The sequence below is a fragment of the Salvelinus fontinalis genome, chromosome 42, assembly GCF_029448725.1.
Source record: "Salvelinus fontinalis isolate EN_2023a chromosome 42, ASM2944872v1, whole genome shotgun sequence".
NCBI lineage: Eukaryota > Metazoa > Chordata > Actinopteri > Salmoniformes > Salmonidae > Salvelinus > Salvelinus fontinalis.
The window spans coordinates 10293473-10307963 of record NC_074706.1 but is presented as its reverse complement, the minus strand read 5'-3'; the positions used below and the strand labels follow the sequence as shown (position 1 = coordinate 10307963).

The following is a 14491-nucleotide window of genomic DNA, read 5'->3' as shown; positions in this document are numbered from 1 at the left end:
ATTACCATCCAATGAGTGTCCATCAGGTATATGGAGGGAAGAGAGGGTAGAGAGAGGGGGATGGGGGATGGGTTTCTGGCTCTACCACACACGCACACCAGTGGAGGCTGCTGAGGGGAGGACGGCTCATAATAATGGCTGTAACGGAGCATATGGAATGGCATAAAGCACATGGAAACCATGTGTTTCATGTGTTTGATAGCGTTACACCTATTCCACTCCAGCCATTACCACGAGTCCGTCCTCCCCAATTAAGGCGCCACCAACCTCCTGTGACGCATACAGGGACAGACGAGGTGGTACACATTAATAGGCACACGCACACAAACAAAATAGCGCGTCACAGATTTATTGATGATTTACAAATATGCAAATATATTGGCCGGACAGTTGGTTCCTTGTTGAAATTATTAATCTTTACTACAAGAACTACTGCTGTAACACTTGGATTACTGACAAGTATGAGGACCTAACAGAGATTGAGGGACCAAATTCACTCCTATGACCATAAGCAAATATCAATATTTGTATCAAATCAAGTACAATTTACACATTTAAAAAATATACATGCGAGTAAAAAATATATCTTCCACATATTTACAATGAAAGTTACTGCAAAAATACTGACTATCTGTCACATAGAGCTGAACATAACATTTATACATCGATGTGACGAGAATTTGTAGATTCAGATTGCATATCAACAACACCACTATCATTGGAGGAAAAACATATTCAACCAATGAAAGACAGTGTACCATCAACAGGAATGACATGCTTAGGAAGGAATGACAGTAATTGTGAAACACTGTTTCTCAAAGAAAATCATGGAAAACAAAACCTCACAAGACAGTAACTGTATACAACAACCCAACTGAAATTTGCACTCTGTGAAAATATCTCACAGACTATCTCAGAAATTACCTTCCCTAATCCCTCTTGAATTCTAAACAGCTTTAGCATTGCGTGATGCGCATGAACCAAAGCAAAGCAGTGTGCCAGCAGTTCTCAGTTATCTCATGCATAAAACAATAGGCAGGGTTTTGTAATTAGAGTCGGAGTTTGTGAGAGAGAGACAGAGAGAGAGAGAGAGTGAAAGAGAGACAGATCCACGTGCAGTCTGTGTACTACAACCAGAAGGAACAGAGCAGAGGAGAGGAGGAGACACTAGCTAGTCTTTAGCATAAACATTTGTTGAGCCATCATATCTGTCATGGGATTGGGTTAAAGCCATCATATCTATCATGGGACTGGGCTAGAGCCATCATATCTATCATGGGACTGGGTTAAAGCCATCATATCTATCATGGGATTGGTTTTAAGCCATCATATCTATCATGGGATTGGTTTTAAGCCATCATATCTATCATGGGACTGGGTTAGAGCCATCATATCTATCAAGGGACTGAGTTAAAGCAATCATATCTATCATGGGATTGGTTTTAAGCCATCATATCTATCATGGGATTGGTTTTAAGCAATCATATCTATCATGGGACTGGGTTAGAGCCATCATATCTATCATGGGACTGGGTTAGAGCCATCATATCTATCACGGGACTGGGTTAAAGCCATCATATCTATCATGGGACTGGGTTAGAGCCATCATATCTCTCATGGGACTGGGTTAGTTGGCCGTTGGAATAAGGGTATATACCACCTGGTATGGCTTTACTGTGGGCATGGAATATATGTTTATGTTGTAAAGGGGAGGGCCTGTAGGATCTTTGGAGGTCAAGTTCTGATATTGTTGTCTGGGTGTCAGAACATGGATACCGACGCCTGCTTTCAGCAATAGTCTAATAGTTTTTACTCCGCAGGAGGCTGCTGAAGGGAGGACAGCTCATAGTAATGGCTGGAACGGAGCAAATGGAATGGCATCAAACGCATGGAAACCAAGTGTTTGATGTATTTGATACCATTCCACTCATTCTGCTCCAGCCATTACCCCGAGCCCATCCTCCTCAATTAAGGTGCCACCAACCTCCTGTGTTTAACTCCTTCCTCTCTCACTGCATGAATACAGCTGAATACAAAAGACAATAAAACGATCACATAAAAAGTGTATATGAACTTGAAACAATGACTAAAAGGCACAGTACTGAGTTGAAGGCGTTGAAAAAAGCATTCATTATTAGGCCGACCACAATCAGGACCCGTGTAGTGAAAGGACTATTGCCACACACTGTTTCTCCATAGAGTCTAAACCACAGTACAATTGACGGTGGAGTGTGCAGATTGTTACGTTCTAAAAGATGTTACGTTCTAAAAACGTTTAACTTGTGCATTTATTGTTACTTGTCTTTTGTTTATGCTGAAATTGAAAATAAATTCAGCATTTCCTGTTTTTTGCAGTCACCTTGGTGGAGGTGTTGCTTTCTTGTTGTCAATGTGGTCGGTTGATGACGCTGCCTTGACATCGACATGAACAGAAGAAGCCTACAGTGCTGCTGGGTAACAGAATGTCCTTCCCTGCGATGGGGAAATGTCCTTTGTCACCGGCAGTACAGCAAGAGGGCGGCTGGGAGAGAGAATTGACTGACTCCATGACTCTTTAGGGACTAGCCTAGAGGAGACAGACGGACGGGGAGAGGTCATGAGCTGGCATGTTGATCCTCTAGTCTACACCAAACTGTCAATAAATCCCCCATTGGAAAAAACAGATATTTACAGTTGATTTCTATGTACTTACAGTAGGTCTATAATAGGGCATGCTGTCTACAGCAGTGGAGGCTGGTGGGAGGAGCTATATAAGGACGGGCTCATTGTAATGGTTGGAAGGGAATACATGGAACGGAGTCAAACATGTGGTTTCCATGTTTGATGTGTTTTATACCGTTCCATTTATTCCATTCCAGCCATTACAATGAGCCCGTCCTCCAAATAGCTCCCCCCACCAGCCTCCACTGGTCTACAGTAGGCCTGCCCTACACAGTTAACTGAGAGTAGTCTATGACCCTCCACCCTTATGGCACGCTGCAAACCAACAGAACCCTGGGGGGAAAAAGCTGTGTGTGAATGACGTGAGCTCACAGCTAGTCTAATGGACCTTGACCCTCCCAGCCTTTCTGAGAGAGAGAACAAGGGGCCATCCCTACGCCCTGTTGCGCCACACTTCCATGCATGCCTGTGGTAATCGCTAACAGATGTCAGGACTCTTCCTGCTTCAGAGGGTTAGAAGGTTACGATGGGTACAGAGGAGTAGGGGACAGAGTTCAGCAGTCACTGTGTGTGTGTGCCCTTATGTCAGTAAGTGAGGCATGTGTTTGTGCAGTCATGTGTATATTTCTGTGTGTGTGAGTGTGTGTGTCAGAGAGATAATAGAAGCATGTGTGGGAGTGTGAGACTCTGTCTCGCTCTGTATCTGTATTTGTGTGTGTGTGTGTGTGTGTGTGTGTGTGTGTGTGTGTGTGTGTGTGTGTGTGTGTGTGTGTGTGTATGTGTGTGTGTGTGTGTATCTGTGTGTGTGTGTGTGTGTGTGTGCGTGGCCACCACGTATCAAAACAAGATATGCAGGGGGAACAGAAATTCATGTTGTGGTGGGCCGGGCGACTGCAGGCTGACTTTGGTCGTCAGTTGAGCAGTGTTTCCTCCAACAAATTGGTGCAGCTGGCTTCCGGGTTAGGCGGGCGGTTGTTAAGAAGTGCGGTTTGGCGGATCATGTTTCTGGGGGCGCATGACTCGACCTTCGCCTCTCCCGAGCCCGTTGGGGAGTTGCAGCGATGAGACAAGATCGTAATTGAATCGCAATTGGATATCATGAAATTGGGGAGAAAAACAGGGTGAAATACACAAACCCCCCCCAAAAAAACAGAAATGACTGTTGCTTAATTGGGCTCCTGAGTGGCGCAGCGGTCTAAGACACTGCATCTCAGTGCAAGAAGGGTCACTGCAATCACTGGTTCAAATCCAGGCTGCATTACATCTGGCTGTGATTGGGAGTCCCATAAGGCGGCGCACAATTGTCCCAGCGTCGTCTGGGTTTGGCCGTCATTGTTAATAAGAATTTGTTCTTAACTGATTCTCCTAGTTAAATTTAGGATAAATACCTGCGCATGATGAGTATGTACACTACCGTTCAAAAGTTTGGGGTCACTTAGAAATGTCCCTGTTTTTGAAAGAAAAACACATTCTTTGTCCATTAAAATAACATCGAATTGATCAGAAATACAGTGTAGACATTGTCAATGTTGTAAATGACTATTGTAGCTGGTGTACAGAGGCCCATTATCAGCAACCATCACTCCTGTGTTCCAATGGCACATTGTGTTAGCTAATCCAAGTTTCTCATTTTAAAAGGCTAATTGATCGCTAGAAAACCCTTTTGCAATTATGTTAGCACAGCTGAAAACTGCTGTTCTGATTAAAGAAGCAATAAAACTGCCCTTCTTTAGACTAGTTGAGTATCTGGAGCATCAGCATTTGTGGGTTCGATTACAGGCTCAAAATGGCCAGAAACAAAGACCTTTCTCCTGAAATTTGTCAGTCTATTCTTGTTCTGAAGGAAGACTATTCCATGCTAGAAATTGCCAAGAAACTGAAGATCTCATACAGCGCTGTGTACTACTCCCTTTACAAAACAGCGCAAACTGACTCTAACCAGAATAGAAAGAAGAGTGGGAGGCCCCGGTGCACAACTGAGCAAGAGAACAAGTACAGTAGATTGTCTAGTTTGAGAAACAGATGCCTCACAAGTCCTCAACTGGCAGCTTTATTAATAGTACCTGCATGTTGGTGGCACCTTAATTGGGGAGGACGGGCTCTTGGTAATGACTAGAGCGGAATAAGTGGAATGGTATCAAACACATAAAACAAGGGGCAAAACGTTCAATGGGGACAGAAGGGACATGTCCCCCCCACATTCTGAAATTGCATTTTTGTTCCCCCGAGTTTTATCATTGGAATGTGATACAAAACGGACGCCTCCGAGCGGTCGGGTAGGCTGTTTGGAGAGTTAATCCGACTGGATAAAAAAAAAAAAAAAAAAAAAGTTGCACCACTGCATCAAACATGTTGTTTTAAGTGTTTGATGCCATTCCATTTGCTCCCTTGGAGACATTATTATGAGCCGTCCTCCCCTCAGCAGCCTCCACTGACCAAGGCCTGTATTTATAAAGTGTCACAGAGTACGTGTACTGATCTAGGATCAGGTCTCCCCATCCATGTCCACCTTATTAATTATGATCTAAAAGGCTAAACTGACCCTAGATCCTTTCTCTTAATCAAATGATAGACTTTTGAGTTTCATGTACAGTAACAGCAGGACAGGTCAACCCACGTCAACAGCAGCGGGTCATGTTATTATGTCACCAGGACAACACATTATATCATCACCAGGCTGTCTGTCCTCCCTCCCTGTTCCTGAGTTGCTGGGTGTGACTGACGCATTCACCAGTCACCACCGTGGACTCTATTCAATCCGTATTACAGATATTCAGCGTTAAAGCGTGATTGAAATGTAAACGCAATATTCCGCGTTAGCGGAGACTACGTTCACGGTAAACGCTGCCTATGTCGGCTCAATCGGGAATTACCTTCACATTTATATCGCGCAATCTGTAACGATTCAGTGATGCAGATTGAATAGAGCCCATGATCTTATCCTGCGGCGTTGCTACATAAACAGCAAAGTGCAGTAGAGTTGACTACTATAGTGTTAGTAAATAACAGGTGTATGTTTACCATGATCTCATGTTAGATCCCTTGTCCAGAGTCCATTCGAACTCCATCTAAAAAAACTAATTGACAGCTCATGTGACGAATACAATATCCTTGCATAAATCACAAACAATATGGACATTTACAGTCTACGAATAGCTTCCTATCAGTATGTACTTAGATATTTAAAGTGCACATGTAAAAGGAATTGACTCCAGTCTAGTCCATGTGTGAACGCCATCGTCACACTTGCAGTGGCTCAGTAATAAAGGATACAATGGCGCCCTCTATTGGAGAAAAGTTACACTCAACCAACCTGTTTTCACAGTAGCGTTTATCAGGGAAAGGCATGTGTTTACATATGTCCACATTTCAATTACAAAACAGGAGTGAGTAGTCAACAGGGTTCATAACAGACATATCTTCTTATTGTGAACCAAGAGTAGTCTAATGCTTGGAGAACAAGGACGACCATTGCCAACTAACATACAAGATATACAGCCTCAGCTCAGATTGTTCCAGTTATACATTATTTTCAAAGATAATTATTAGTGGGCTGCCATACATTTTCTCTTGGTGTTTTTTAGATGACTCACAATCTTTATTCATCCACTGTTCCAGGTCTTCCATCTCCAGCTCCAACACAGAGGGGACATCATCCTCAAACATGGGCCTGGAAAACAGCCAACATAGCCAGCCCATCATATTAGTGTTTTGACATTCGAAAAATGACAAAATAAATGGACTAAAATGAAGGGAGTGTAGAGGGGGGAAAAATACAAACATCCACTGTTGAGGTATAAAGACAATCCAAAACAGTTGAGGGGTTTCTCACACGGTGTACTGGTCTCAAATTAAACTCCGTAGGAATATGCTGTTTTCCACTGATTTCCACCCAAAACTGTATTTGAATAAGCACGGTCCTTCCCTCCAATAATTTGACATGATTTTCTACTCAAGGCCATTTGAGTGGTAGTATTGCTGATTCCCACAGGAGGGCGCTCTCGTCATTGATTATAGTTTTCTGTCAATGCGCTGAAGTCATCATGGACACATGATTGGCTCAGAGAGAGAGCATTCATGTGCAGTGTAAAGTTTTGACAGGAGATTGTTTTTGATGGTTATTTCCTTTATGTTAGTCTTTCTCTTACACTAAAGATACCTTAGTCATACTGTACATTCTCACGTGGAGGCTGGTTACCAGGGACAGGGTGTCATATCATAGCAGGAGGAACTTGAGCTTTGCCATATTTCTGCTGAAATGCTCTTTCGTAAGTTCTCAGGCTAATGTGTAAACACTTAGAATCACACATGATACTTCTTGACTATATACTTTATGTCAAATATGAGAGACTGTTGTGTGTGTGTTTGTTTGTGTGAAACAACTTGTTGAGGAAAAGAGCACATGCACACACACACACACACACACACACACACACACACACACACACACACACACACACACACACACACACACACACACACACACACACACACACACACACACACACACACACACACACACACACTCCTGTTTCAAACTCCTCAACATGTATCTTTCTAAACAGGAAATAACAAACAGAGGTGAGAAAGGGTGAGGTCAAAATCATACCAAGGAAACAGATTTACCGCCTATTACGAATTTGAGTGACTGCAACTTGAAATGTATAGAGAGCACAGTCAAGACAGCAGTAGCCTAGATACAGTGCATTCGGAAAGTATTCAGACACAATACCCCATAATGACAAAGGAAAAAAACGTTTTTTAGACATCTTTGCAAATTTATAAAAAGTATCAGATTTACATAAGTATTCAGACCGTTTACTCAGTACTTTGTTGAAACACCTTTGGCGGTGATTACAGCCTTGAGTCTTCTTGGGTATGACGCTACAAGCTTGGCACACCTGTATTTGGGGATTTTTAGGTCTCTCCAGAGATATTCGATCGGGTTCAAGTCCGGGCTCTGGCTGGGCCACTCAAGGACATTCAGACTTGTCCCGAAGCCACTCCTGTGTTGTCTTGGCTGTATGCTTCGGGTCATTCTCCTGTTGGAAGGTGAACCTTCGCCCCAGTCTGAAGTCCTGAGCACTCTGGAGCAGGTTTTCGTCAAGGATCTCTCTGTACTTTTCTCCATTAATCTTTCCCTCAATCCTGACTGGTCTTCCAGTCCCTGCAGCTTTAAAACATCCCCACAGCATGATGCTGCCACCACCATACTTCACCGTAGGGACGGTGCCAGGTTTCCTCCAGACGTGACACTTGGCATTCTGGCCAAAGAGTTCAATCTTGGTTTCATCAAACCAGAGAATCCTTTTTATTATGGTCTGAGAATCCTATAGGTACTGTTTGGCAAACTCCAAATGGGCTATCATGTGCCTTTTACTGAGGAGTGGCTTCTGTCTGGCCACTCTACCATAAAGGCCTGGTTGGTGGAGTGCTGCAGAGATGGATGTTCTTCTGGAAGGTTCTCCCATCTCCACAGAGGAACTATGGAGCTCTGTCAGAGTGACCATCGGGTTCTTGGTCACCTCCCTGACATTGGCCCTTCTTCCCTGATCGCTCAGTTTGGCCGGGCGGCCAGCTCTAGGAAGAGTCTTGGTGGATCCAAGCCTCTTCCATTTAAGAATCTATTTAGTGTTTTTTTTAGGTTAACAGTTTTGAACCCTTGTGTACTAGGCAGTAGGTGAAACTCACTACACATTAGCACAGTTTACATTAGTTATTTCTGCTGTGTTCTTGTGGACCTTCAATGCCTTTCCAAATCATGTCCAACCAATTGAATTTACCACAGGTGGACTCCAATCAAGTTGTAGAAACATCTCAAGGATGATCAATGGAAACAGGATGCACCTGAGCTCAATTTCGAGTCTCATAGCAAAGGGTCTATATACTTTTTTTGCTAAAATGTCTAAAAACCTGTTTTCACCTTGTTATTATGTGGTATTGTGTGTAGATTTGAGGGAAATACACTTAAAAAATATATATATATTTTAGAATAAGGCTGTAATGTAACAAAATGTGGAAAAAGTCAAGGGGTCTGAATACTTTCAGAATGCACTATATAACTCATAGAGCAGTGTTCAATACTTACATTGGAACGTTTTCTGTGTCATCGCTACCATGCAAATATTTATCCTCTTCTACATTATCTGGAATAGGAAACCATCATTATAGCCAACATCGTGCACCATCTCATAAAGTAATGTCAAAGTACATTAACAATATCCACTCATACATTGTATACTGTATTGTGGTTGAGTATACAACTGTAGGCCTACACACTATTCTAAATAAGTATGCACAAAGCTAAACATAACCCTACTCACAGTTTTTCACGTCATAGTGTTGTAAAGTACCCATGAAATGAACAGGACGACTGAATTGTACAGTACATCTAGTCATAAGCCGATCTGTCATGGTGTGTGAGAAAAGGGCCATGTCGCCTGTTGCTTCTCATCACGTGGACATACAGTTCTCATGACTAACCAGAATTGCTCTTTTCTTTCCGATTCCATCTGCGGTTGATTACGACTACGCCCACTACCATGGCGATTATCACGACCACCAGCACAACAGGAACCAGGATGAAGGTGAGACTCAGACTGTCCTCCAGTGGTGTTTCAGAGGATTTGAGCTGTTCCTCCCCTGGAAGAGGAACCATCACGGTGGGACACTGATCGTGTTGCTACAGATGTAACACCTGCTTGTCTGCAATTATTTTCACCATCTCAACAATCGTTTCTAACACACGGTTTCCTTGAACACTACATCCGTTTTGTTGTTTGTGTTCAATCAATCAATCAAATCAATCCAGTTTATTTTATAACGCCCCTTTGACATCAACTGTTGTCACAAAGTGCTGAGGTACTGATGAAATATACCTTCTGAATTGACACCTGGACTGAATCCAGAACCAGATTCAGCTTCAGTCTCATATCCCTCTGAAATGACATAAAATTAAATGGAAAACCAGAGGGCCTTTTTTTTGTTGTCATGCAAGGCTCTGGTAGGTCAGGTAATGGAATTGTGTTATGGAGACAGGTGTAATCTCACCTGAAGGACTCTCAGATGATCGGTATGAGTCTGGTGTAGGGGTAGCGTCACTTACAGTTGGGATCACTGAGGACATTGAGAAAAGTATCAACACAAGCACATCTAATGCCAAACCCGTTGGAAATGGACAGTTATGAGCTATTGCCACCAGGTTGGGTTGGAGGAGTATGCACAGCAGATAACAGCTAAAGCTCACCTGAGAACCCAGCATCATTTTCTGTTAGTGTTTCTTCAACAGTATTTGTGTCCTCATCACCCTGGCAGAACACTACAATGAATGAAAGAGTCAATGGTTAAGCAACATAGGGCCAGGAGTGTTTCCTTATAACACGACCTGACCTCAAGCCTACTGTATAACGAGAGCCAAGGGGAAAAATCATCACCCTAGTTTTAATGCAATTTAGAATATTCGGGATTCATAGAAAACCCACGAAAGACTCCACTATGTGCAAACTACACTGAGTCAGACAGTGTGATACTGTTTCCCAGAAAAAGGTGTTTAAACAGTCATCAGATCTTTGGATGTGAATCCGTTTGGGCCTGTCAGTAGTGTACTTGGGTTGAGAGCTGTGACCTTAATCATGTTTAACTAAATGGGCCTACGTATCATACACTCTTCCAAAAAAGGGTTCCAAAGGGGTTCTTCAGCTGTCCCCATAGGAGAACCCGTTTTGGTTTCAGGTAGAACCCTTTGGGGTACCCTCTGTAGCTGGAACCAAAAGTGTTCTACTTGGAACCAAAAAGGGTACTTCAAAGGGTTCTCCTATGGGGACAGCCTGATAACCCTTTTATGTTCTAGATGTGTAGGTTAACCCCGGACATTCCAAGAACCATCACAGACACATCTTACTGTAAGTGGGCATGTACAGTGTAATTCAAAATCTATGTGTTGAGGAGGCATGGGCATGGCATTAAAAATCCTTTCAAATGAACATATCCCTTGGTTACCAGCCAGTGGTTACAGTGAAAAAGGCAAGGCACATATAGTGGCAGTAGACTCTATGACTCTTTAAACTAAAAAGAAGTATCACACAGATGGAGATAACATACACTGCAGAGGGAACAAACGGTACCGTTAGGCCTCGGTAATGCCATTGCGAAAATGTTTCTGCAAATGGTTTTCCTACTAACAAAACACAATGTTCTCGTTCTTTCGGTGAAGACGGGTCTTTTGAAATAAAACAGGAACATCAACGTTTCACTGTGTTTATAGCTGATTCTTCTCATTCGTAACTAACTACCCGTTGCAAGAAGGGATGTGAACTCAGCCTCTTTCACAACTGAAATGTAACAGAGATGTACAAAGACAATAACATCCGTTTGAATGGAAGTGAACAAGCTCTCGGAGAGCTATTCCAATATTCAACTTCAGAAAGCATTGTGAAGCAACTCAAAGACACATGTAACCATACAGCAGCGATTACTCAGACCTACTGGATAGAATACCATGTAGTCAAAAGGCCTAGAACTTTCACTATCTCTTAATAAAAAATTGTGTCCACACATATTTCAGCAGCTACAACCCGCCAATATAAACCACATTTCAGCAGACTATTACATTCTCTGGCAAACTGAAAAAAAGAGCAGAACAGAGAGACACCAAGAGAAAACAGACAGGTAAGGAAAGTGAGTGAATGTAGGAGAGTAGAGAAAGCCATGAAAGCTCCGTTTCCAATGAGCAGTAAGGGCAAATGATCTTTCCAATCCACAGTCCACACCTACCAGTCCCAGCTAGACAGGCTGTCAGAGCCAGCAGCAACATGATCGACGATGGGGTCATTTCCCTGTGGCCTCTCCTCCCTCTCGTCCTTGTGTTACCATGGACAGGAGCAGCGGCAGACATAGTGACATTGTGTGGTGGTGGTGCCCATTTCCTTCTGCCTACTAATGTCTGTCACGGCATCCTACTTCCTGATTCAGGGCTGCTTTTGACTCACCTAGAGACTCACCGAGAGCAGGAGGAGAGAGAGGGCGAGGGTGGAGAGAGGGAGGGGAGATAGAGAAAAAAAGAGAGGGAGAGAGAGAAACCTAAAGAGTACACAGCCACATAGCTACACACACCCAGCTGGAATACTCTTGCGGATGTGATGCAATTAACTGTGTGCTTGTAGCCACAAGCCTGGCAGCTCCTCTGCTCTCTGCTGAAGCAAATTCCCCCCAGTTAAGGTATTCAAGCAATCGGGGCATACCAAAGAGAAGACAAGAGCACAGCAAACTTACTCAATCGGGGAAAGGAAAATATTTTTGCTTAGTTACATTCAGTAAGGAGCAGCTGGTAGTTGTTCTCTGTTACACTGGTCTCCTGAAGGACCAGGTAAGCTTCTGTTTGGATTTGAATTCAAACCGCTTACAGGGTTAGAATTGAGCTCTGAAAGTTGTATACTGTACTATCTATGGATATGTCGTTATACCTCATTAACCTTCCCCCATACCCTTATCCACCTATCCCATAAAGCATAGCCCCGGCCATGACAAGTTTAGACATGATATCACAGGTGAATGATTTTTCTGAGTTGAAACATGTTCAGAGTTGAGACTATAGACACAGAAGCTTCCAACTGATACAGACTTTTAAAGAAATGTTGGCCTGCAAATAAAAAGTAACAGTACACACCAATGCGAATGAGGGTTTGGTGATACATAGCTAGGGTTGGGGTTATCCACTGTACTTAAATCGTTTTTTACAATTATTATTTTATACATGTGTATTGATGATGCAATGTATTATAGACATGTACCATGTTTGATCATGATTGTTTTCAGTGTCTCAAAACTCAGTTGGAGTGTTCCACAATGTGTTTCAGTATTGTGTATTATTGTATCATTGTGGAGTGACACTTTAATACATTTCTCTAACTCTAGGTCTAGTTGTGATTCATGGATGATGCAATTCAGGAAAATCACAGACAATCACATACATAATCCACCAGTCAATGTAGGCTTTTGTAGATTAATATATTTCCTCTTTCTATCAATACTGAAGGCTTTTAAACATATATATGTATTCACCAGCTGTGTCTAGTCTGGCAAGAGAACTAGGAGGCCAGCGTGCCAGAGGATTTAATACAACGTATATCTTCTATGGTCCATTAGCGCCCCCATGTGGTAAAGTGTAATATGAGTTCATGAGAATACAAAAGACTGTCACTGCGCTCCCATTCGACCTCAAATAGAGTCATCTCTTCTACCTCTAACTCTAGTGGAGTTGCAAGTCTGTGACCACTCAATTATATTATTTCCACAATAATGAACTAAGCTGTTGCTGATCCCAGTTGGCCTGTTTAGAGATAACCTTGAAGGAACATTAATTAGCAAACATTGTCTGTATAAGATTATGACCGCAGTTAGAGTTCAGAGCGCCGAGGAGATTAATATTGAGCGTTTCCATGGTTTTAATTAATTAGGCTAAACAGAAAATGCTTTCGCTCTAAAAGGCAGTGAGTGTGGAGATGAAATGCTTGTTCACATCAAGCGTTACACAGAGACATAGTGGAGTCAGCCTTAACCTCTATGGGATTGGTGTCCCCCCCTAGCGGGACGGTCGAGTTAACGTAGGCTAATGTGATTAGCATGAGGTTGTAAGTAACAAAAACATTTCCCAGGACATAGACATATCTGATATGGGCAGAAAGCTTAAATTCATGCTAATCTAATTGCACTGTCCAATTTACAGTAGCTATTACAGTGAACGAATACCATGCTACTGTTTGAGGAGAGTGCACAATTATGAACTTGAACATGTATTAATAAACCAATTAGACACATTTGGGCAGTCTTGATACAACATCTTGAACAGATATGCAATGGTTCATTGAATCAGTCTAAACAACATACACTGCTGCCGTTTAGTGGCCAAAATATTAATTGCGCCTGGGCTGGAATAATACATTATGGCCTTTCTCTTGCATTTCAAAGATGATGGTACGAAAAAGTAAAAAAAAAACGCCTGTTTTTTTCTTTGTATTATCTTTTACCAGATCTAGTGTGTTATATTATTCTACATTAATTTCACATTTCCACAAAATTCTATGTGTTTCCTTTTAAATGGTATCAAGAATGTGCATGTCTTTGCTTCAGGTCCTGAGCTACAGGCAGTTAGATTTGGGTATGTCATTTTAGGCGAAAATGGAAAAAAAGGGTCAGATCCTTAGTCAGCCTTAAAGGGATGTGCTATGATTTAGTGACTTTTTGAGGAATATCAACTGCTACTATTAGGCGGGCATCAAGTAGCTTAGTGGTTAGTGTAACGGATGTGAAATGGCTAGCTAGTTAGCGGGTACGCGCTAGTAGCATTTCAATCAGTTACGTCACTTGCTCTGAGACATTAAGTAGGGTTGCCCCTTGCTCTGCAAGGGCCGCGGCCTTTGTGGAGCGATGGGTAACGATGCTTCGTGGGCAACCGTTGTTGATGTGTGCAGAGGTTCCCTGGTTCGCGCCCGTGTCGGGGCGTTGGGACGACGTAAAGTTATACTGTTACATTGATGCTGTTGACCCGGATCACTGGTTGCTGCGGAAAAGGAGGAGGTTGAAAGGGGGGTGAGTGTAACGGATATGAAATGGCTAGCTAGTTAGCGGGTACGCGCTAGTAGCATTTCAATCAGTTACGTCACTTGCTCTGAGACATTAAGTAGGGTTGCCCCTTGCTCTGCAAGGGCCGCGGCCTTTGTGGAGCGATGGGTAATGATGCTTCGTAGGCAACCGTTGTTGATGTGTGCAGAAGGTCCCAGGTTCACGCCTGTGTCGGGGCGAGGGGACGGTTTAAAGTTATACTGTTACATTA

General features: G+C 42.8%; 1 protein-coding gene across 2 annotated transcripts; it reads right to left on the bottom strand.

Annotated features, from left to right (window-relative positions):
* Positions 1-365: 365 nt before the first annotated feature.
* Positions 366-11756, bottom strand: LOC129841514 (transmembrane protein 154-like). Of its 2 annotated transcripts, XM_055909814.1 has the most exons (8): positions 11434-11756; positions 9908-9979; positions 9712-9777; positions 9540-9599; positions 9145-9303; positions 8750-8807; positions 6255-6331; positions 366-2566 (listed from the first exon to the last, which is right to left on the bottom strand). In XM_055909814.1, exons 1-8 carry the CDS (start codon positions 11552-11554, stop codon positions 2562-2564), a joined length of 618 nt encoding a protein of 205 aa, XP_055765789.1. In that variant the 5' UTR covers positions 11555-11756; the 3' UTR covers positions 366-2561. The 2 variants fall into 2 exon arrangements, with proteins under 2 accessions (XP_055765789.1, XP_055765788.1); XM_055909813.1 differs by lacking the exon at positions 366-2566 and having other exon boundaries at positions 5984-6331.
* Positions 11757-14491: the final 2735 nt, after the last annotated feature.